Source organism: Nyctereutes procyonoides, unplaced genomic scaffold (assembly GCF_905146905.1).
Source record: "Nyctereutes procyonoides isolate TBG_1078 unplaced genomic scaffold, NYPRO_anot_genome, whole genome shotgun sequence".
NCBI lineage: Eukaryota > Metazoa > Chordata > Mammalia > Carnivora > Canidae > Nyctereutes > Nyctereutes procyonoides.
The window spans coordinates 13,971,579-13,996,680 of NW_026575120.1; the positions used below are offsets into that span (position 1 = coordinate 13,971,579).

The following is a 25,102-nucleotide window of genomic DNA, read 5'->3' on the forward strand; positions in this document are numbered from 1 at the left end:
ACCTAAGGCCCTCCCAGGCTATCTACTTTGAGAGGTACAGGAATGCTACAAATTAGATTTTTTTTCCCAGCAGTGGTAGATGCCAGACACCCTTGAAGTAAATTGTCCTTCATTCTCCAGAGTTCCTAAGTGCATTTCAGAGCACAGGAATCCATTCCCCTACCCTGATGTCCCTCTCAAACACTGACTGAGTTACATACCTGAGGTCCTAGCAGCAGATAATATCTCCAGACCAAGCACCTCTTGTGAGCAATGCAGGTCCCCACACCAACTCTTCTAAGGAGAAATCATTCAGAGCACACCTGACCCCAGTGCCCTTGGGTTATCACAGTCAAAATATGCTTATAAGTAAAAAATATACTGCAGAATGAATATATACATGTACATTTTCAGAGCTGAGGTGAATATCTGGTTCTCTTTATAGGTATGTAAATAACTTTCATAGCACTACAAAAATACAAGTCCTCTGAGAAGTTTACAGTGGTCCCCACTTCTGTAAGAGAGTATTAAATAAAACAGCTATAGGTAATCAAAAGCTGATTAATCAAGTTATAGTATCATCCTTCGGATTAAAGTGCTCCGATATAACTAACATTGCAGCAAACATGTGCTCCTGAACGGGGTTCTGCTGACAACCGTCTTGCCTCCTCCGGTACATAGAACAAGAACAAGAACATACAGAAAAGACCCCCAGCCTTATAACCGTTGTTGCCTCGAGCCCTGCCCACCATGCTGGCCTGTGATCTCCTCTCCCCCACTCCATCCCCAAGGGAGCTCAAGGCTCTGAGATGATTCTGTGACAGCCACAAGCAACACAGAAACATTCTAATTCCAGTATTAGGTTCCGAACAATGAAACTACCTGAGGGACCCGAACCAGGGCTATTAGTTCAGAAGTGTCCTAGCTTTAAAAAAAAAAAAAAAGAAAGAAAGAAAAGAAAAAAGGTGTGTCTGTCTAGATTTAAAAATACCACCAACCAAAACTAAGTGTTATCTTCTTGCTCTTCATAATTTTATAACAAGGATGGTGGAGGAGTGCCAGGAAGTGTTGCTGAGGAAATCAGGGAGCCAAGCAAAGGCACCAAGGGAACAGGCCACAGGAGTCCTACTAAAATCATTCCATACCTGGTGGAACTGAGTTAATAAATGCTTGGGTCACCCGATCCCTTCTCAAGGCACTGATGGGGCCACACCAGCCAGCAGGAACCTGGCTACCATGAGACTTTGATCAACCCTTATTAGTGAGTGCAAAGTGACACATGCCCTCTTCTACTTCTCATGTCTCCATAGACAGGCCCTGTGGATCGATAAGGAACATGTTGTAAGGCTAAAGAGTAGTGGTAGCTGGTGTTTAGAAAAGGCAGCTCGTTCAGAATCTACAAGGCACACTCAAAGGCTTTCTTTAAACTCCCCTGCTTCGGGCAAATCAAGACCAAGCCCAAGAAGCCCAGAAGGTTTGCACAGGATCAAAATTTAGCACCTGCAGCCAAAAGCCACCCTAAGCTACTAAAAAACCAAGCAAGTAAGTGTAATGCAACACCAACTGCCCGGTCCTTCTCATTTCACCCCCTAATTTACTGACTGGGCGGGGTGGGGGTGGTAGTATGTATTTTAAACATCAATATCGAAGAAAGAAAACCCCAATGTTAAATACCCGAATAACCCTGCATCATCTGAATCTCTGGACAGATCTTATGACCACATCTCTGGTCAGAGAATAAAGTACTTACAATATCGTTAAAGGCACAGTGGCATTTAAAAACAAACCCCTGGGAATGTACAGCAAGAGATTCATTGTAATAATTAACCTGGCTTTGGCTGGTGGAGCTGACTCTTGCCAGATAACACACAGGGAGGCAGATGGTGACTTGGAGCCTGAAGGCTGGTTATCAGGCATACGGAGTCCCTGACCTCAGGAGCAGGTAGAAACAAACTCACAGAACAGTCTCAGTGTCAAGGGTGACAGTTCACATCTTTCCTGCCTTTTTGCCGACCTGAGCCGGAACTCGGAGGATGTTGGGGGTTTCTTCCATGACCCTGACTAGCAGATTGTCAATGTAGTCTTCCAGCTCTCGAACCTGAAACTCCTTCTTGCTTATTGTCTCCTTCTGTTTGAGAACCAACTGGATCAGCTCATCATGGGTTAGCTGTGCATAAGCAAAGGCAGGGTCCGAGGGGTTGTATTTCTTTAGAAGGGGGAGAAAGGGAAGAAAAAGTGTAAAGTCAGCAAAAAAGGCAAATATCTAAAAGAAATATAAAAGAGGAAAACGTTATTAGCGATCGGGGTCTCCTGGGAACGTATTTTCAATTCAGGTGGAAAACTGGTTAGGGACAAAGGACCGGAGAGTAAATATTTAAGGCTTTGCAGGCTACATATGGCCTTTGTTGCCTGTTCTTTGTTGTTTTGTTTGTTTCTGTTTTATGACTTTTTAAAAACATAAAAACCAAACTTGGCTCATAGGCTACAAACCCCTGGATTAGACTCTGGATTTGAGATTTTAGGAAATGGGATTTTGAGATTTGGAAGTCTGTGAACACTAGGACCTGGCACAGTGAAATATCAATGCGAAGCTGAGAGCCCCAAGCTAAGGTGGCCCATGAAGAAACCCTAGTGATGACAGAAGATACGGGAGATGATGCTCACCTGCCATCACCCCAGGTAGTCACTCATCCCAGACTACCTGCTGCTTCCTCCACTACACTCAGCAGGACTCCATGGTTAGGTTGATGCACTGGCCACTCAGAGACCCCACTTTAAGTCATTTCACACTCAAGAAATATGCTAAGTGCCACCACAATGCATCACCTAGTCATCACCCTCAGACGTCATGGTGTACCCTCTGGGCATACAGCGGCCAGAGCCAGGGCTGAGCTGTACCACTGTTGGCAAGAGCAGGAGCCCTAAGGAGTTACTCCATCAGCATTTATAATCTGGGATGACTGGAACCCAACTGCAAAGTGACCAGGCCCAAACCATGAGGAAACACAAGATAAGGACTGAAAAAAGGTACCATGTTGTACCAAGTCTCCACTTGGAGAAACTAAGTCAAGAGCAGAATCATCATTCACTCTTTTGACAACATAATCAAAGGCCCTGCTCAGTCCAGTGACGTAAGCTGCCTATCCACTAGCTAGAAATCAGAGGGAAATCCCATCCCTCTTATCCTGGCTCAGAAGGAAAGCAGAGTGCCTGTATTACTGGCTTAGAAGCACACCCTGACAGGGCACCCAGGTGGCTCAGTGGTTGAACATCTGCCTTTGGTTCAGGGCATGACCCCAGGGTCCTGGGGAGCTCCCAGTGGGGAGCCTGCCTCTCCCTCTACCTATGTCTCTGCCTTTCTGTGTGTCTCTCATGAATAAATTAAAAAAATCTTAAGAAAAAAAAAAAGGAAGAAGAAGTACACACCGACATTTCTATGCACAGAGCAGGTTTTCACCTAACACAGGCTGCCCAGAAATAGGTGAGATATTGGACTACTTTTTTGAAAAACCACTTCTCCCTTAATCCTTTTGTTTTTCAACTTGTTGAAGGCACACATTCCTCTGGACCTCAATCATCCTATTTGTAATGCTAAAACAATCTCCAAAAAGTTGAGTGTCTGGAAAAGAATTCTGGAGACTGGGTGTACAATGTGAATGTACTTAACACTACTTATCTGTATACTTAAAAATGCTTAAGATCTCTCATGCACTGTTGGTGGGAATGCAAGCTCGTGCAGCCACTGGGGAACAGTATGGAGGTTTCTTAAAAAATTAAAACTAGAATCGATCCAGTAATTCCACTTCTAGGTATTTATCCAAAGAATATAAAAACACTAATTGGAGAATATATATATGCATTCCTATGTTGGGTGCAGCATTATTTACAACAGCCAAACTACGGAAGCAGTCCAAGTGTCCCTCCACTGATGAATAAGGAAGATGTCATCTGGAGGCAGGAGCAGGCAGGTGCTCCTTGAGAGTAGAGACCAGGTCCCTACAGTGCCTTACACGGGGGCACAGGGATTTGGGTTCCAGAGAGCTGGGCAACCAAGAGCCCACAGCTACATAGGAGACTGGGACAAACTTCAAAGATGGGGAGTGATAGGTCAACTAGACTTTGGAAATGAATTAAAATTAATTTCCCCAGGGGAACTTGGTTGGCACAGTCAGCTAACTGCCTTCGGCTCATGTCATGATCCCAGGGTCCTGGGATCTCAAGTAAATAAATAAAATCTTTTTTAAAAATTAATTTCCCCCCAAAATAACAGAATTCTGTTTTTCACTATAAAGGGAATGTTTTCTCATAATGGAAAATCTCAAAGACAGAAGAGAGAAAAAATTATCATGTAACTTCAACACGTAACAGTTGGGTTTCTTATTTCTTCCTTGGTTTCTTTATGGTATGTTTTACAACTTTAAGCATCATGCAGAATATGGCTTTCAAGTGTTTTAAAATTATTTTATGAGCATTTTCCTATCATTAAATTTTAGCAAAAATCATTTCTAATGGATACTTAAAAACTTTTTTAAAAGATTTTATTTATTTATTTGACAGAGAAAGCAAGAACACAAGCGGGGGTGGGGGGGCAGAGGGAGAGGAAGAAACAGACTCCCCACTGAGGGAGCCTGATGCGGGGCTCAATCCCAGGGCCCCAGGATCAGGACCTGAGCTATAGGCAAACACTTAACCCACTGAGCCACCCAGGCGCCCCTGGAGGCTTAAAATTTCATTATATTTTACTCATCTCTCTATTGCTAGATATTTAGGTTGTTTTTTGGGGGGAGGGTTGTTTTTATTAAAATGCATGAGCATAAATCTTTGATCATATCTCTAAAATATTTCCTTATGATAAATGCATGGGGTTGAAAAGGCATGTACATTTCATGCCTTACAAACTATGAAACAGCTATTTAATCTGGATATCATAATCCAAAGGAAAAAGTACATAAGTCTTTGAAATCATTAGGCAATCCTAGATATGTGATGATTTAAAAAATTATAAAACAATCCAGCATTCCAGAAAGTGAGCAACAGCCATGGCGAGGAAGAGGTACAAAGAAAATACCCATTAATTCAAGAAAAAACAGTGCCCATTGTCACAGATTTCCTTCCAGGATTTTCACATTGGATGTTCCCTCCTGTAGGTGTAATAATAATGACGTATATTCAAATTTGTATCCAACTTTTTCCATTATTAACAGGATAGATGATTTTTGGATCTAGTTGGCTATATTATTTTTAAATGGAAGTGTTAAAGCCACCTGGGTAAATAAATAACACTCCTAAGTTATAAATCATCTATAAGGGGTGGAGGCCCTAAAACAGTAACCAAAAGAAAAAAAAAAAACCACTATAGTAATGATTCGGCTAGCTTTTCATAACTTTAGCTATGCAATTTCTTTCCCTAACCTCTCTTTTACTTTGCAACATTCCAAGGAGTAGTTACTTTTATAAATATTATTTATGGCTTAGTACAAAGCATCTGTTATATGGAGGGCCACGAGGAGTCTCTAGGAAACTTTCCATATATACTCAAAATATAAAAAAAAAAAAAAAGAATATTTACTAGGTATGGTCCAGAACTAAGCCCTTTGTTGCAGGCAGTCAGAGGGGCAGCGGTTGGGCTTACAGATCATGAGCAAAATAAGCAGCAGTTGCCTTTGTTTTAAGGCAAGTTATTCTCTCAGTCAGGGCCAGGAGATAAGCCCGTGACTAAATGAGCTTTGAAGAATAAATAAAATGGGAGCCAAGGGTCTTGGTCACTTCCCGAGAGCTAGGTGTTTGTTTCTCTTTGGAGCCCAGCTGCATTCCACAGTAAAAGGAAGAGGGGATGGGAGGCTGCTCCATGACCCTGGTTTTCATTACTGTCCCTTTTATGCTGTTCTTTTGCCTGGTTTCCTGATAAATATCATTAGCTCCAGGAAAGTACGCGCAGCCTCTTCTCCACACCCACAGACACCAGCCAAGTTGAGCCAGGCGAGTCATGGTGCATTTTTAGGCTGGGGCTAAAACACAGCAGGTACACCATGCTGGCTACGGCAGATACCAGATACCTCTGAGAATGAGGCTCAGTTACCATCAGCCCCGGCAGCATGTGGCACAACGGAAGAGAAGGCAAGGCGGCTGGAAGATGCTAACTTGTTCGCATTGACCATCTCTTACCACTACTCAGCCTCTTTACCTGAACCTCAGATCTCCAGCTTTCAGTGAGCCTTTCACTAGCTCCTGGTGGCAGACAGGCGATGGAGCCAGAGATAGTAACAACTAACTGGCACTTTAAAAATGCTTGCAGGAGTAAAGGAGACACAGCAAGAAGTTTCTGTTCTAATAACTCAAAAACTACTTGGTATCTTACAGTACAGAGGATGTAAAACCCCTGATTGAATGAAGCGTTTAGATGCCATGGACTAAAACAGAAATAAAGTTTATTTCTACTGATGGTGGTGGTCCCCAGTAGTCAGGAAATTCCTCTCCACATATTTGAAATGCAACACATCCTTGCCCACCAGTCCCTCAGTAAATCATTCTCCTCCAGCCCACGTGACCAATGAGTCAAAGCCCTGAGGTTTGCAACAAGACAGTGCTCTAAATCCTTCTGATTTTAGAACCAGAAAGGGCAGGATAGAGACACTGCAAAGCAGAGACCATTCAGGGGGTTGGTTTGGTTTGGTTGGTGGGCAGGAGTTCTTTTTTTAAAGTTAACCCAAGCTTTTTTTTTTTTTGGTATATATATATATTTTTTATTGGAGTTTGATATAAGCCCAAGCTTTTGAAAGAGAAGAGATCCTCTAGTCAAGCGATATTCTTCCTGGAAATTTAGCTTAAGGGGACAAGTTCAATGCAAGAAATTGACGATAGTGTTATTCACACTGAAAAACAGAAAACCACCCAAATATCCAATAACAAGGGAACAGTTAAGTAAATATTGCTATAACCATTTTAAAGAAAAATTAAGTAGTAACATGCAAAAACGCTTATGATCTACTACTGAATGAAAAAGAACAGTGTTTCAAACACTACCATATTCACCAATGCATATGAAAGCCTGGGAACAAAAGGTCGGTAAGGAACAAGACACTTACGTCATCTGAAATTAGTTCCCCACGAATTTCATATTGATTGTAAATGGGGGAAAATAGCAACTTTCCACTAGAGAACCTCACAGACACCTCCTAAAGTTGGTCATCAGAGTTAACATTCCTACTACCGCGACAGGCGGACATAATGTGCCTCCTTTTATGATGCACCGAGAGGGACCCGCGATTTTCGAGGTTAATTCCTGCCAGGATTGTGTGACCTCAACCAAACCATGAGGAGACAGCAGACAAATCCAAACCAAGGAAAATTTTACAAAACAACTGATAGAAAGCCTTAGAGAACGTCAAGATCTTGAGAGACTTTAAGAAGGCTGGGGGAGCTATTCCAGGATAAAGGAGCCTAGAGAGAGAGACAGCAACGAAACAGCGAGAGATCCTGGATTGGATCCTGGACTGGAAAGAAAAAACAGGAAAACTAAGGAGCACACTTATGAGACAACAGGTGAAGTGCATGTATGGGCTACAGATGAGAAAAGAGGATGACACCAATTTTAAACACCTTGATCTTGATTCAATGTCCTTATTCTTAGGAATTCCACACTTCAGTATTTAGGGATAAAAGGGGCATGAGGTAGGCAACTTACCCTCCAAGGGTTCAGACAAAAGAAAAAAAAAGATGTATATATAAAGAGAGAACAGAGAGGGAGGGGGAGAGAGAGGGTGAAAATGATAAAGCAAATGTGGTAAAATGTCAACAACTGATGAATAGGGAAGAAAGGTTTATAGGGGTTCCTTGTACTATTCTTTGCAACTTTTTTTTAAGTTTGAAATGACTGCAGAATAAAGTTTCAAAAAAGTATATCTAGGCAATGATTAACAACCACAAGAATTTTACATTCTTGCCAAAAGATAAGAAAGGATATGTGGGAAAATGAAAAATCCCTGATTGGAACAGACCAGATGGTGGGTCATATCTTCTTCTTGCTAGAAAGAAGCGCCCATATCAGTCACATTGCTTGAGACACAAGCAATTCAACAATAATTAAGTAAATATGAGGAGAACAATAATAATCCCCTGGGAAGTGTAGGGACTTCCAAAGATTGTCCAAAGACCCAGACATAGGGTCAAGTGGCTCCTGGTGTTACCTGCTGCCTTAAGGAGGTATATATAATGGTGACTCTAGAAACTTTTTTTTTTTAAATAGATCCTGAGTAGCACGCCTACTTCTTGGAGAAGACATACCTTCATCATGGTTTCGTTGATCAAGTTCTCACTGATGATGGTGGCAGTGCCCAAGCTGGAGTTCGCAATCTTGGTGGCTGTTGTGTTCATTGGCTTCACGGGATGAAGTCTAAAGAGAAGAGGGTAGGATCCTTAGACCTTTCTGCAATGGCCAAACCAAGAAACTATCCATCTCACGGACGGCAGCCAGTGAGACAGACAGGAGGGCAGAGTGGTGATACATTCTGTGCACACCTGCAGTCTCACACACGCCAGTGTTCCTGTGGTAACGAGGGCAGTCAGCACTAGGCCACCGCACACAAACCAACCAAGCACACTCAACAACCAGGTGTCCCAATGTTCTCACAAGACCCTTATCTCATTATCAATGTCAGAAGAACACGAGACACAGCCTCTTATTTTTGAGGCAGCTACAGCCTAGGACTGTCCTGTGTGAGTCCCTACAGAGCCTTCTGTTCCTCCACAATAAAGAGTTGGGAACAAACAGGCCAGCTTTACCTTGGGCGGAGCTTAAAGCAAGCTTCCAACACTGCCCCATTCTATCACTCCATCTCAGTTGGTTTCTGATACTAGGAAGGTACTGGTCACAAGACATCTCTGTGATCTGAGAGCCCCAAATCTGACTGTCCAGCGTAATTCCTAAACTATCTCTAAAGACTAATCTTGCATCCTCCCTGCAAATGCAGGAGTATCTTGAGAAGGTGTTCCCACCACTGGGCAGACCCTTTAAAAATGAGCCTTACCAGCAAAATGTGCAGGAGGTACCACCTGGATATCCATGCAGCTAGAAAGCCCTTATCTCTGCAGGCAAAAGGCAAAAAGGGCCGTGGGAAGGTGGGGAGGATCGCTCACATTGACAAAACAATCTTCCCCGACTCTCACCTGTGCTTGGCTGACCCCGTTCCCGTGCTTGGCTGAGCTGAGACTGGCTGTGTCTCTGAGGGTGAGACCCAGGCCTGAAGAAGCAGCTTCCTCTTGCCAGAATTTTCCACTTTATCAGCGGAGCCCTCTGCTGTTGCTTTTTTTTGAGATTCTGCTGTACTGGTGTGGTGAGTGTCAGCATGTGGGTGGCTGGGGAAAGAGTGTGTAATAGGAAAGGTCTCAGAAAAGGAGGGGCTGGGTACAGGAGAGTCGAGGGCTGTATCAGGAGGCTGGCTGGGACTCCCATTTCCCATCAGCTTTTCCTTCTTGCCACAGCCAGGACCTGGCAGCTGTTTATCCAAGCGTGAGCTCTTGCCAAGCTCTGGTTTATGAATTCCTGAAGCTGGAGTTGGCTCTGAAGAGGCCATAACAGATGCTTCGGGTGCTTTTGACCCGAGGTCAGGCAGGCTCTCTACAGGCGCCGCCCACCCATCTGCCTCGCCCCTCGGCCCCTTCTCCATCTCAGGATGGGCATGTGACATGCTCACGGAGGAAGGTCCTACTTGCAGGGCTGCCACCTGGGCTGTCTCTCTGTCATCTTCACCCTGATCCACCCTTTCGTCATCTGACGCCACTTCAGGAATTGCAGGAAGGGTTAAGCCCAGATCAGCCATGACTGGAGAGTTAATACCTGGGATAGAGTGAAGGTCACTCAGGGGATCAGACAATAAACCTTCGTGATCACTGGCTTTGCTCTGATTTTGAGCCGTAGGCGTATGGTCTCGCTCAATCCTTAAGAGTGGGATGTCTTTCCCTGAGCTTGCCTCACTCACGGAGCCTTCTGAGACACACTCCTTGGAAGAGGGGAAGTGAAGGGGGTCTGCCATGGAAGCTGGCACACCATGCTTCACTGGCCCAGGTGCAGACACAGCTTCCGTCTCTGTGACCTCTGCGTGGAAACACCCAGCAGGCTCTCCATCTGACAGGTTTCCAGAGGTGGCTCCTTTGTGTGTCACCTCCTGGGGATTATCTCTGTGCTCTTCCACCAACCCAGTGGACTCCTCTAGCTCCTCTTCCATAAAGATCTCCTCTGAAAATGATACACGCTTCTTGATTTTCTTTCGGCTTTCGTCAACATTCTCTTTGTGTCTCTGCATCACAGAGCCAAGAGTGGGAGCTGATTCTCCAGACTGAAGAGGGGGTGCCGCTTCTTTAATTGCAGAAGTCATGCTGCCCCCCTTAACTCTGTTCTCCCCAAAAGACCCAAATGGATGCTCTGAGCCTGTGTGTTCCCCCATCAGAGGCCTCCACGCCGGGCTCTCAATCTGGCCACTTCTGAATGAAGGAGCAAGTGTTACTTCTTGGGCCTCTTGAGACGAAGGGGCATAGCCTTGTTCTGAGTGGGGAGCCCTCTGAACTTCTTCCCGTTGGGCCATTTCAGGTTGCTTCAGGAGAGACCTTTCTGAGTCATGACCGACGGTGCTCTCCAGGCCTATCTCACTGGTCTTCCCCATTGGATAATCTTCCATTCCCTTCCACGCTGGAGTGGGGAGCTGTTGGAAACGTGACCCCGAGGCACAAGAAACAGTCTTTGGATCTTGTGTTAAACTCTCTCTTAACAATTCTGCCTTATGGAGCAAAGATGGTTCTTCAGGACTGGCCTGGCCCTGGTCTGTGGGGGGCCAGTTTTCAACCGGCGTGGATGTGGAAATGGGAGCCACAATGGGAGATGAGAAAGAGAAGACAGAAGGAGATTCAGAGGATGGTGTCTCTGCACAACACCCCAATTTAGAAGGGACAGGTGTCTGGCCAGAACTGGACAGAAGAGCAGAAAAAAAGAGAGTAGAGTCAGGGGAAGAAGGAAGCCTGGCTGTGGCTGGAGCCTCTGGAGACACGTCCAGTCTGCAAAAAGGACAAAATAAAATCTGCAGGTCAGTTGCAGATTCATTGTGAGAGGCGATAAACACTTAAAGGATAAAGGTGTTCCAAAGGGGAGAGCACTTTAATATTTGGGGCAGTATTTTAAGAAGTTAGAGAAGGAACATTAATAACATATGAAAGGGACACTTTTATCACCAAGCACATCTGCCACGCGAAGGGCTGCTGCAACACAGAAAGCTCCAGGTAAAGCAACAGCCTACAGTCTCTTTTGGTGATAAACAAAATACATTGAAAAATTTCAAAGCAATAAAGGATGCACTCAGGGTAACAGGCACCAGTTTTGAAGAGGAACAGTCTGCGTGCATGTGTGTGTGTGTATGTGTGTGTGTGTGTGCATGTGTGTGAAATCAAAGTAAAGCAGAATCTCAAAAAAAGTCTCTACCACCCCAGACCACAGAAACATTGTCAGTGTGAATGTGAGTCATGCTGAAAGCAGAAGCCCCCCGACGCTCACTCAGGCTTTTGCAACAAGATGCACAACTGAACACTCAGAGAACCGTCCCAGGCATCCTCGAGAGTGGGCCAAAGGCCTCCCGTGCCAGCAAAGCAATGCCACGTTGCAAGGAGGAAAGATACCATCCTCCTGAAAGGGCAATATGTGATAAGAACTTTAAACAAAAAAAGAACTTTAAATAAAAACACATGTTCTGCTCATACCACAGCCAAAACCTGGCATTCCCATTTGCAATACTCAGAGTCAGCTGAGTTTTCCACGGGGGTCTGATTATCTTACTGAGATGGACAGACCGCGCCTGCTGGCAGGGGCTTTGGGCTGGGATGCACCACTGCAGCCCGGGCAGGGTGGGCCAGGCAGGCAGTATAGGCTGATAAAAATAACTCAGATGATGAAATGCTTGCCATACACAGCTACGACCACGGACCAGCAAGCAAGATCTGCTCGGCCAGTAGACCTTGCTGACTACCCTGGACAGTGAGGTGTGGGCCCCTGCCCGAGGAGGGCTAGGACTCACCGTGGCTTGACAGCTTTCGTTTGCGGTGCCCTCGTAGAGCCGACGGGGGGTGTGGGTTCAAACGTGAGCTGTCGGTCAGGTTCAGGTTCTGTGACCCGCACTTCTTCAAACGGGTTCAGGGAGCGGCCCTGTCCAAAGACAACGGCCACAGTATCCTTCTCAGATCGTTTCCCTAGGTCTTCGTCAGGCCCTGGCTGGTCCTCCCTCGGTTTGACTTCCATCGATGTGCCTTCTGTCTCCTTCCCTGGGATGGTAGGAGGGCTTCCACCTTCGCTGCCCTTGGCTGCGTCCTTCTTTCCTGTCACCAGGGACAGCAAAGAGGACTTCTTATTCTCCTGCTTCTTGCTCTCTTTGGTTTCCTTTGCAGCCTCCAAGCTCGCTAGTGCTGCGTTCTCCCGAATATCCCCACTGACCTGTGGCCGGTAGGATGGCAGAGACATGGATTTGAGAGAGTCCTTTGTGGAAGACTCAGACAACCGCCTGTCGGAAGACACTGCCCCTCCATCCCCAGGCTCCTTCCAAGACCGAGTCGCCAGGTTTTCGGTGGAAGAGAACAGATGCTTCTTCCGGAAGCCCTGGGGAGACGGGGAAGAGGAGGGAGTGCTCTCCTTCGTCTCGCCCTTGGTTTCCGGCTGCTCCAAGTAAACATGGTTCCCATTGATACAGACGTTAGAGCGAGAAAGGACATCATTCTTAGACCGAAGGCCACCAAAAAAGGAGGGTCCTTCCCTCTTGGGCAGGCTGAAATTGCTCTGGTTCAGTTGCTTAGGATCTGCACTCTCTGTTCTCTTGTGAGACATGACTGCAGGGAAGAAAAACAAAAACCAAAAGGAAACAAGTTAAATGACTGGTTCACAACTGGAAAGGGGTAACATCTCTCCGTGCCTGAATACATTTTTGTTTACTGGCATGACGGTGTGTTACAGCATCTAACAGGTAGAAGCCAGGGATGCGGCTAAAGATCCTACAATGCATGGGGCAGCCCCTACAACAAGGAGTTATCTGGCCCAAGCTGCCAAGAGTGCTGAGGTCCAGAAACCCTGCATTAAACCAATGAGAAGGGCCGAATCTGGCCAAAAGTAAGAATTTAGGCATTGAAATTGAAGTTCAAATTCACAGTTAAAGGAACTAGATTCCTCAACCTTAATTAAGGATAATTCCCATGAAGGTTAAACACATTAATAGGATCTCAATAAATACCTGATGAACTAATGAAATGTCAGAATTACTCTAAGGTTCCATGATTTTACCCTTAATTTAAAAAAAGAAAAACCTGGATGCATGCATTCTGTTAATTCCAAAAGCTTTTTTTTACATATACAGATTTTATTTATTTGAGATAGAGCATGAACAGGGGGAGAGCCAGAGGGAGAAGCAGGCTCCCCGCTGAGCAGGGAGCCTAAGGTGGGGCTCGATCCCAGGATCCTGGGATCGTGATCTGAGCCAAAGGCAAATGCTTAACTGACTGAGCCACCCAGGCACCCCCTCAAAGCTTTTTTTAATGGACATCAGCAACAGAGCCAGACATTTTAGAAAAGGAATTTATACATTCTTAGAAACCAGAACACTTAGAAATAGAGAAGACTTTGTAACCAAGATTATCCACCATAATGACCATCATCACCATCATCATGGCCAACATCACCTGCTCCCTCATGACCATCATTTCAGTAACCAAGGAACCGAATCAAAATCTTTAAGACTTGTTTCTCTCTCTCTCTCTTTTAAAAGATTTTATTTATTTATTCATGAGAGACACAGAAGGGGGGGGCCAGAGACAGGCAGAGGGAGAAGCAGGCTCCATGCAGGGAGCCTGATGTGGGACTCGATCCCAGGTCTCCAGGATCACACCCTGGGCTGAAGGCGGCGCTAAACTGCTGAGCCACTCAGGCTGCCCTGTTTCTTCTCTCTTAAAGCAAAGTAGGCTGAGAGAGAGAAAGAGCGCTCAAGCAAGGAGGAGGAGAAAACTCACCATCCGAGGCAGAAGACGACTCATCCTCATTGTCATCATCCTCCCACCGGGATTGAAAGTCTCCAGGACGAAGCAAGACCTTGTCTGACTTTGACGTAGGCAGGACAGACATGGACTGGGAAAGTGGTGTTTTCTGCAAATTAGACTTGGAAAACAAAGTCTTGATCTTCGATTTCTTTTTCTTGTCTTTTAAAGGAGACTCATCGTCACTATCAGCTGAGGGCGTCATGCTGGGAACGATGGCGGAGGCAGTGTCCGATGCATTGTCCTTAGGTTTCCCCTTGATCTTGTCCTTCAGCTTCCCAAATGGATTCCGAGACTTGTCTTTCATGGAGAGGTCAAACATGCTAGCAGTCATGTTGTTTCTCATAAACTGGATGTCAACCTCAATTTCTCCTCGCTCTTTATCCTTCTTTCCTGGTTTGGATTTCAAGGTGTACCACCTACAAGGAGAAAGGCTGAGAGGTTACATTGGGATCAAAAAGTCTAAAACAATGTTCACAGTCCCCATTGACTGGCCTCTCTTCTCTGCTACCACCAGCCTCTTATATAAACATATTCTTGGACTCTCTTCTTGGGAGTAGAGGGTGGGACAGGGACTGAGGTCAGGACTGGTAATTTTATTTTTAAGACACCCACTAGGCAAAGCTATGATTGGATCTTATACTTCATGTATAGTCACTTAGGATCTTGATTCAATAGCTATTTCTGAAAATAAAATAAATAAAATATCCCATCAAATCATTTCCTCTGACTGGTATTTTTCTTCAATAGAGTAAAAATGCAAAGATCTCATACAGTTAAGAAGACAAAATGCAAATTTACATAAAAATCTCAGGAAAAAAAAGCAAGTTTATAGGATGGGTCCCTGTCAGGGAATAATAGAAAATGTAAGACAGAGTAAATGCTTATATGTGTTGTTCGTTTGTTTCAAAAAGAGTGAAACAAAAGCCAGTCACAGAATGACAAATATTGTATGACTCTACATATATGAGGCACCCAGAGCAGTCTAATTCATAGAGTAGAATGGTTGTTGCCAGGGGCTGAGGGCAGAAGTGAATGAACAATTAGTATTTAATGGGTACAGTTTCAGTTGGGTAAATAAAAAAGTTCTGGACAGGGATGGTGGTGATGGTTGCACCAAAATGTGAATGTACTTAATGCCACAGAACTATACACTAAAAAATGGCTACAATGGCATATTTTGCTATATATATTTTAATAAACTAAAAAAAAAAAGGAAATTGAAAGGAGGCATCGTTTCCTAGTTTAATAATCAGAAGAGGAGTATTTCAAACATTATTCAAGTATTTCAACTGGTCATTTGCAAATGATTTCACGATGTGGCAAATATTCTTTTTTTAAAAATATTTTATTTAGGGATCCCTGGGTGGCGCAGTGGTTTAGCGCCTGCCTTTGGCCCAGGGCGCGATCCTGGAGACCCGGGATCGAATCCCACGTCGGGCTCCTGGTGCATGGAGCCTGCTTCTCCCTCTGCTTGTGTCTCTGCCTCTCTCTCTCTATCATAAATAAATAAAAAAATATTTTATTTATTTATTCATGAGAGACACAGAGGGAGGCAGAGACAGAGGCAGAGGGAGAAGCAGGTTCCTGAGGGGAGCCTGATGTGGGATTCGATTCCAGGACCCGGGGATCATGCCCTGAGCCAAAGGCAGATGCTCAACCACTGACCCACCGAAGCGTCCTGATATGGCGAATATTCTATCTGCCCAACTCTACTGAATGGGAAATCCCTCTGCATTTTCCATCGGTGAACTGCAAGAATGTGAGCCTGATTAGCAGCATGACTGCCACAGAGCACAGAAGTCTGAATACATGGTCCACTAACAGCCATCCCTGGGGTTTCCAGCACAGACTGAGAAACCACATGTGGATGTTCTTTGCAGTGACCTACTTAAGAGCTGAGGGCCATGGACGTTAAGGAAATGATAGGTTTGCTCAAATGAGCACAGTTTCCTTTCTCACCCTCAGCAGGTCTTGCTCACAGGGCACATCACTGCCCCACTACCTTAGCTTACTATACACTGAAAAGAAAGGGGCACAGAGAAGCAGACACCTAACACTTATACAGTGCCTATGGTATACCTGGTATACCTGGCACTGTGCACACTTAGGGACATCCTCATCTAAGTCTCGCAAGAATGACACAGAGTGTACATTATACCCATTTTATGAAGACAGAGAGGCTCACAAGTGAGGTCACTCATACAAGGTATTGTGACTGGTAAAGGGTATAAGCAGAATTCTGAATCAGTTCTGCATTTCTCCAAAGCTCCTAATTCTTTCTCTTACACCAAGATTCCTGCTTCGCACTGTCTCCGAACTCACCACCTTCCATTGGCCATCTTCACACCACACGAGAGGAGGGCTCAGATTCAAATTCTTTCCGATGCAAGTTTAAGATGCTCACTTAAAAGTCCTCACATAAGAAAATACTAAGGAAAAAAAAAGTGTTCTCGGAAGAAAGGGGGAAAACCCACCATAGCCAGCCACCCATCATAAATCATAAGATTGTGTAAAAGTTCAGTATGCAAAGTCATCAAGAAGAATTTAAACTAGATTTAAAAAAATATAGCCAACATTGGAGAAAGTGATGTGAGCTATGATTCTGGACCTTTAGGGGGAAATCTTTTATGGTTTTTAAAACCACAGGCCACAGCTGGAGGCTGGGGGGAGATGGAAGGTGTTTAAACACAACCTCACCCCGGCCAGTCTGGTGTCTTTCCAATATACTTTCCAAGACCGAGCCTGGAATAGTTTGCATGTTTGTCATTTAGACGTCCAGAGGATTATTTGTATTTTTCTCTTCAGAGAGTCACGTGGCTAAATGGTAGCCCTGGTGACGAAGGGTGGTTAGCTTTTGTAAATATCCATTGCAGGCACCTGGAAAGGAGAAGTTGCTGAAAGCTGACTGTGGAGCTCAGATGACCACAGAGGCCACAAGCAGTTTCATCTTTCCACCCTGGGGAGATGAGTCAGTCAGGTCAGGTTGCCTCCCCAAGCTCGCCTCTCCCCTTAGTCTTGCAGGGGATGCAGAGGTGACCTGCAGAGCTTGCTGTGGACAGTTTCTGGGACTAGCCCACCCTTCCAAAAGAATCAGCACCAGTCTGTTTGTTTGGAGTGAAGCTACAACCAACTCTAGAGTCCTCCCTGGGGGACCTATTATCTGATGCACAGGTTCGGTCTCCGAGTACTAAAGTGGGATTTGTTTAGGGAACTTCTAAAACCACTAGGAGGTGTGAATAGATGCTTCAGCAACTGTTCCTATCATTTATTTTCATGGGCAAACCTAAAACCAAACACCAGGCAGCCAAGAAAGTCACAGGGCTATTTAAGGATGTAAAAAGCAGACTGAATCACAGGTAAGCAACCCCCATGCAAATGTTCAGAATTTTTAAAAATCTGTGCTTGGCTTTATTAAAGCTGGAAAGAGGACAGGAATTGTTTCTTTTAACAATATTACCCTCATTATTAAATTCATTTGAGCAAGGGTTCTTTTGACACAAGCATAATTCAATAATAAATGAAAGCCGTGATTCATAAATGTCTCACCCTAAAGAACCCAAACCAGACACGTTCGTGGGTTTCAACATTCAAGCATCAATTCGATTTTAAGTGGTTTTTTTTTTTTAAGATTTTATTTATTTATTTGACACACAGAGAGAGCTCATCCACATGCAGGGGGAGTGGAAGGCAGAGGGAGAGGGAGAAGCAGACTCCCCACCAAGGGTGCTGGGGCTCCATCCCAGGACCCTGAGATCATGACCTCAGCCAAATGCAGACGCTTAACTGACTGAGCCACCCAGGTGCCCCAATTTTAAGTTTTCTACCCATTTGGTTTTTTTAGCTCACTTAATTCCATCACCTCACGGAAATAGTTTATAAATAATAAAGTCCCAGCATGGCCACACAGCCTGTGATGGCAGTATGGCTGTGTTCCAGCATTACCTTTCATGTAGGCCCAGAAAGCTTGAATTATCTCAGAAATCAGGGCTGGGTTCATTTTCCTAGTCCAAAGGGCAGAGTACAGAAAGAAAGCCATAATCCCAAGGTAGTGAGTTTGTTTTTAAGCCCATATTCTGGAAAAATCCTGCAAACTATCAAGAAAATTAAGTGATCTCTTCTATAATAAAATAAATATTTTAAATTATTATTAAAAACTCAATTCTTCAAAAATTAAAAAGGATCTCTGAATACATAGAAAATGACGAAAACTTATATAAACTATATTTTAAAGGAATAACAGGCATGAGGTAAAAATTCAAATCATACTAAATGGTACAAAATGAAAACTTCAATCTTCGTACCCCTCCACACCCCTCAGCCAAGTGATGGTCCTGGGCATATATAAACAAAAATGCCTATTATCCAAATAGGCTGTCCTGCTTTTCAGAGGTTTTTGAGTTTGGGGTTTTGGGTTTTTTGGTCAAACCGAAAAAGGCAACACCTAAAAATATAGAAAAATTCATTTATGTCTTCTATTGCCCGAGTTCACACTGTCAAATCTCCTGGGCTTTTAAATAGTCATTTTGAGAAGAGCTAAAATTATCCGACCTTGCCCAATTCTCAGCACCAGTATGCTTCAGAGCACCTCTGTTTCTCACTACGTGGCTCAAATAGTGGAAAGCTGATCACAGGGGCCCTTCCATCGGAATGTGGCAGGGTGAGGGCAGTGTGGTTCCTGCTCTGGGGAAATGAAAAGTCTCACAGCAATGCAGACTTTCGGGATTATACTTGTAAAGGACTGGCTGGTACGCCTCAAAAATAATCTTTCTGCAGCTGAAACAAACATGTTTTTCCTTTAAAACATTCTAAGGGCAGACACATACATAGAAATGATGGCTTCAAAGATTCGATTCAAACATTTTTACATAGTAGGTACTGAAAATACCAAATGAAAAGGCCAGATTCTGCCCTAAAAAGCATACTCTCTGGGGATGCCTGGGTGGCTCAAAGGTTGAGCACCTGCCTTGGGCTCTGGGTGTGATCATGGGTCCAGGAATCCAGTCCCACATTGGGCTCCCTGCAAGGAGTCTGCTTCTCCCTCTCATGAATAAATAAATAAATAAATCATTAAAAAAAAAAAAGGCATACCCTCCAGTGGGAGAAAGAGGCCAGGCTCACCAAACATCAGAGTGTTACCTTAGGACCATTGCTGCCTTTTTCTTTCTGATTTTGAAGCATGAGAAAATAATTAGACATGGGAAGAAATGTCTGCTAAAGTATACAATTTCATTCCAAATAAGGACTCTCACACACAAACAAGGTCAGTCCTCAGCAAAATTGAATCCCAAAGAGTTATGCAAACCACCTACTTATGGGCTCCAGCAAAATAAATTAATACTGCATACTTGTATTAGACACAGGAGGCTCTAGGAAAGGGAGGGGAAGAAAGATTCCCAGCTCTACAGTTACTTCAGCACACTCATGTGTGTTAACTTCAAGGGATCCTTGTCTGTGGGTCCAGGTGGGACTCCAGGGGCAGTGGTAGACAGCCTATTTCTCTCCTCCTGAAAAATCTCCACTGTGACTTGTAGCATGAGTCACCTCCACGGTAACCAAGCATCATGACCCAGGGGATTATGGCCTCAGGTGAGGGAAGAAGCAGGAAGAACAGAACAGCACCTAATGGAGTGTGTGACACAGAGGGCACTCTCCATCTTCCTTAGATGAAGAAGTTTTTAATAGCAATTCATTAGCTGGCTTACTAATAGAAATAAGGCAAAAAATCACGTGGGGTTGGCAGTCGAGAGCATCTAAAAGGTGTTCTGAAGAGGGGTGAGTCTATCTAGGTGAAATGTCTACACCCCTCACTTGGTAGCCTAGAAGCAATGCCATAGCAAGCAGGGACAGAGACATTTATGACCCATAAAATGTTTGTGGTGTGTACCCTACAGAGGCTAACTAGTTTAACAAGTTTGATTATTGCCCTCGGTAGTTGGTCATCATTACCTAACTCTGAATGCAGAAGGACCAATCGGCCAACCCCCCCTTCTTAGGTGGCCCTTCCTTTCTGCCCATAGTCAACAATTTAGAAGAATTTGTGGTAAGCCATGAGAAAAACAAATGGCTCATTTTTTTTTTTTTACCCCAGCCCCTAAGACAGCCACTCTAGCAGCACTGAAAGGCTACCTGTAGCCACCACACTCATTCCTAAAAGCTGGCAAGTGACACACTAAAGGAGAGAGAACAGAAAAGCAGGCTGAAAAATGCTTTGGGTCTTTTCCATATTATGTGCTCTATGGAAATTCTCTTAGAAAGTGAGCACAGGGATCCCTGGGTGGTGCAGCAGTTTAGCGTCTGCCTTTGGCCCAGGGCGCGATCCTGGAGACCCGGGATCGAATCCCACGTCGGGCTCCCGGTGCATGGAGCCTGCTTCTCCCTCTGCCTGTGTCTCTGCCTCTCTCTCTCTCTCTCTCTCTCTCTCTCTCTCTCTCTGTGTGTGACTATCATAAATAAATAAAAATTTAAAAATATATATATTAAAAAAAAAAAAAAAAGAAAGTGAGCACAACAGGCTACAGAAAAATTTTTGTTAGTATTGCCCGGGTGGCTCAGTTGGTTAAGCACCTGACTCTTGATCTCAGCTCAGGTTTTGATCTCAGGGTTATAAGTTCAAGCCCTGTGTCGAACTGGGCATGGAGGGAGGAAAGAAAAGAGGAAGGAAGGAAGAAGGAAGGGAGGAGGGAAGGAGAAAGAGAGAAAAAGAAAAAAAAAAAGAAAAAAGAGAGAAAAAGAGATTTTAGTAATTTTTTTACATTGAGCTCACTTTCATGCTAATCTGACCATTATTATCTTTTAATGTATCTTCTTGAGGTTTTTTTCTTGTACATTTTAACAGTCAAGAGCTGAGAGACTTTAGGTAAGTTACTTAACTTCTCTGTGGCTCAGACTCCTCCTCGGAAACAGGGCTAAAAAGCACCTACTTCATCAGGATGTTATGAAAATAAAATGACCTAATAAATATCAAGTGCTTAGAACAGTGCCTGGCACTTAGTAAGCATTCGGTAAGTGTTAGCTATAATCCTTACTCAGGTGTAACCAGAGCATACATGCAATTTTATTTATAGTGTGTTGTACATTATTGCCCCACAGACTTCATACCTGCCATTTCCTGGCTGCACGACCTTCCATTCAGACAGTTCTCAGAAGGGAACATAAGATATTAACATATCTGACGGGCTATACTCTTAGTCACCCAACCTTGTCCATCAAATCCAAATAACAATGGTTTGCACGTGAAGGGAGGAGGAAAAGACTCAGTTACAAAATCAGTTTGTATTAACAATTTCCAAAATTAAAAAGGACAAAAGAGTTTTTAAAATACATTGATCGGTGTATATTTCCTGTAACTTACTGAGAGATTTAATGACCCTCAGATAAAACTCTTAAGTGTTTCTCCAGAGCAGGAGCAAGAAGCAGAGGGCTTCCAAACCCTTGCGGAGACACACAACTGACTGCAGTAGCAGGATCAAGACCTATGTTCTAAGTGGAAAGTAATTACTCCGTGCTAAACTCCTTGTAGGTGAGGACTGAGAGATAGCAAGCATCGGTTTTAAGATTCTCTAAAAATCAGAAAAATGGGGGCATGAGGGTGGATTAGTTGGTTGAGCGCCTGCCTTGGGCTCGGGTCATGATCCCCGGGTCCCTGCTCGGTGAAGAGGCTGCTTCTCCCTTTCCCTCTGCCCTTTCCCTCTGCCCCTCCCCGCCTTGTACTCTCAATCTCTCAAATAAATAAAAATTTTTTTAAAAAAATTAACAATAGGGCAGCCCCGGTGGCTCAGAGGTTTAGCACCACCTTCAGCCCAGGGCCTGATCCTGGAGACCTGGGATGGAGTCCCACATCGGGCTCCCTGCATGAAGCCTGCTTCTCCCTCTGCCTGTGTCTCTACCTCTCTCTCTCTCTCTCTCTCTCTCTCTCTCTCTCTCTCTCTCGGTCTCTCATGAATGAATGAATGAATGAATGAATGAATAAAATTAAAAATAAAAATTAGAAAAATCAATGCATTCTTAAACATGGAAGACTACCTCTCCTATAATCGTTTACTTACTGACTTCTTTTTTACTTGATTGTATCTCAAAAAGCCACAAACATTAATATTCTACCATCAGATTGGGTCTCTCACCTCTTGCCCAGTTGGCCTGTCAAAGAACAACCTCATCGCCGTCACAGGGTTTTCTATCACTCACGCCAAGAGACTTTAAGAATGGGACAAAAATGCAGCGGCCTGGTTCCCCATCTCTTGACCAGGACAAAAGAAAACACACAGCCCCCGCAGAAAGGGACCTAACAGCCCTCTCCCCACCACCCCCAGACAGATTTTCACTCTTTCAAGGAGAGTTCCCGGCAAGGAAGTAAAGTATCTATGATTTTTATCTCGCAATCAAGATAAGTCCCAAGAAGGAGAGGGAAAAAACCCCACATTTTAAAATCCTGATTTAACAACTGATGATTAGCAAAAATGAGAAGTGCCATTAGGTACAAGGAAAACCCCACCAGACCTGTGCTGGAGGAAGCAACACCCCCAAAGTCACATCCCAGGACCCAGCCGCCCTGGGGCCCTCCGCACAGGACACCCATTCTTCAAGATTACAAGGGGCCTTTTCAGACCAGGCTTTCTGGAAGCCTTAATTGTTCCACCTAGTTTAGCCACGTCCTTTCTCATAAAAGAGTATTTTAAAAGTGAAGTGTGCAGCAGCCGCGCCCCTAGAAACATTTTTCTGGGATTTCTTATAAATGCCTCCCCTCTCCTGCATTCAAAGGCCAGCATTCAGGAAAGGACACTTAATTACCACTGCCTTTTTTCTCTCCACAGGCACATTCCTCAATGTGTCCCTCGGGGACACCCTGGAGACTAAAATCCTTGATTTTTTTCTGACAGATTATCTACAGTCTTCTCCCTGCAGGAAAGGAATTTCTCATCTCATTAGGAGCTGAGAGCAGCTCCTTTGCCAAAGGCATCCCTAGCAGAAGGTAACCTGCTTCTTCGGTGTTAAGGCACTGGCAAACATGCCACGGCCCAAACTGAGAAATCTGAAAAAAGCAGAGCTCTGACTTCATACTCCAGACCCCCTCGTCTTTAATCTACCAGGCTGAATGTAAGATTAAATGCTTTTCTGCATCCACGCTGGCAAACAACTGCCTGTCCTGTGCCCACGGGGACCTCAGCCATTCGTTCACTCACACACGTTATGAGGTGCTGCATCAGGTCACATAGCAAAAAAACAAGACCAAAGTGGTCCCTGGCCAAGGGAGAGGCAGGCGAAGCTAGGCCTGGTCCCCTGAGTCAGCTGGGGCACCAGATCTGACTCAGGACACCTTAAGAGGAGTGGTTCTCAAACAAATGATCTTGGCGGTGGACTGATTTTCTTTAAAAGACCAATACAGGGTTGGCTGGGGTGTTGATTTTGTTGGAATTCAAAGGCCCCCCGAGGCTTAGAGATCTGCACAAGACTCAGAATCAAAGGCCACCCAAGGGATGGCCCTGGGATGAAGATAAGGCCTCTTATCACTTTCTCCGTTAGGCTAGGGCTTCTTAATCCTTCTGGAACTAAGCCACAGTGAGTAACTCCAAGAGGGTAGAGCACAGAGCATGGTTTTCTAGGATGTATGGCAACTAAAATAATAGTATTTTAATGGATATCTAAGATTACTGTTAAGGGGGAAAAGAATAAGTTTAGCAAATCGATTCTGGAGTGGACATTTTAATAGCACGTGTATTGCTTTTAACATAATTATAACATTTTTTAGTTAATCACTACAATTAAAATGACACATCAGATACTATTTACAAAAACCTCCCTCTGACGGTAGTTAGGTAGTTACAGAAACACAATAGAGGTCTTTGTAACCAAAAGGAAGTTTAAGCAAAATGAAAAAGGCACAAGACTCCTTTGTATACTTACCTTCCCTAATGTGAAAAACACGTAAAGGGTTGACTTACTTGCCTCCAGAGTTTTATATTTCACTTATGGGTTTATTTTTCCTAATGTTATATATGATTTTTCTTCCTTTTCTAAATCCTGTACTCCTTGAAGCAGTGACTCCATCAGCTGTGTTAGAGCCACCATTTAGATTTCATCAGCTACAGAAACGATTACAAAACAAAGACTTGGCCTGTATTAAAACTGTAAATACTTGGAGACACACACACACATATGCACACACACACATACACCCTGATTTCAGTAATGTTTCCTACTAATTCATTCCAATAGAAGATTTGACTCACAGGTGTCACTGCCCAAAGCTGTCTTTGTAATGGTGACCTCACTCTCGTATCACAGTGGCTGCTAGGGGAAAGAAGAGTGCCACCACTTCCTGGTTCATTTTCAACAGCAAGCTCTCCTTATTTTATTAGTTCATTTTCATCACTTCCTCTCTCTCACCCCCACCCACAACCAATCCATCAACAAACCAGGCCAACTGAACCTCCAAAATAATTCCGAAACCTACCACCTCTGTCTACCACCATGGCCATCACCCTAGTGCAAGCCACCACCATCAGTAGCCTAGATTAGTGCAACGGTCTCCCATTTTGTTGGATTCCAGGCTAGGCCTGCTTCAAATCCATTCTCTACCCAACAGCCACAGTGATTTTTTTTTACTATTCCAGATCACAACACCCCTCTGCTTTTAATACTCAGTGACTTCCCATTGCTCTTAAATGAAGCCCTGCCTTCCTCTTCAGCCATAATCTACACAGTCTCTGCAGCTTCCCAGGTATTCCCACCTCAGGGCCTTTGCACAGGCTTCTCCCTCTACCTCAAGTTCCCTTCCTCTACTTTTCACCAGAAAAATCTGTTCGTGCTTCAGGTTCCTGCCTCCAAGAAGTTATGTGCCATCTCCTTCTTCAAGTCATATCCTTCCAGATCTATCCTCTTATGACACCTGTTCTCTTCCTCTACTTATCACAATATATGATTATTTATTTATGGGTTCATCCATTTAAGGTCTATCTTCCCTACAGGGCTCTGAGCTTCCTGAAAGCAAGGATCAAGTCTGTTTTGGTCACTATTGTTTACACCCTAGTGCTGGGCACATAGTCGGTATTAAAAAAATATTTACTAAAAA

At 44.2% G+C, this 25,102-nt stretch overlaps 1 protein-coding gene across 3 annotated transcripts in view; it reads right to left on the bottom strand.

Moving 5' to 3' along the window:
- Positions 1-396: 396 nt before the first annotated feature.
- The window catches only part of RAB11FIP1 (RAB11 family interacting protein 1), a 29,403-nt gene continuing 4,697 nt past the window's right edge, over positions 397-25,102 (bottom strand). For 2 of the 3 annotated variants that reach the window (XM_055334950.1, XM_055334951.1), the window contains exons 2-6: positions 14,008-14,450; positions 12,036-12,837; positions 9,145-11,025; positions 8,263-8,371; positions 397-2,185 (exon numbers count right to left, since the gene is read on the bottom strand). In XM_055334950.1, coding sequence (XP_055190925.1) covers positions 1,967-2,185; positions 8,263-8,371; positions 9,145-11,025; positions 12,036-12,837; positions 14,008-14,450 — 3,454 coding nt within the window. In that variant the 3' untranslated portion in view covers positions 397-1,966. The remainder of the gene's footprint in view (positions 2,186-8,262; positions 8,372-9,144; positions 11,026-12,035; positions 12,838-14,007; positions 14,451-25,102) is intronic. The other variant, XM_055334952.1, reaches the window with a different exon arrangement.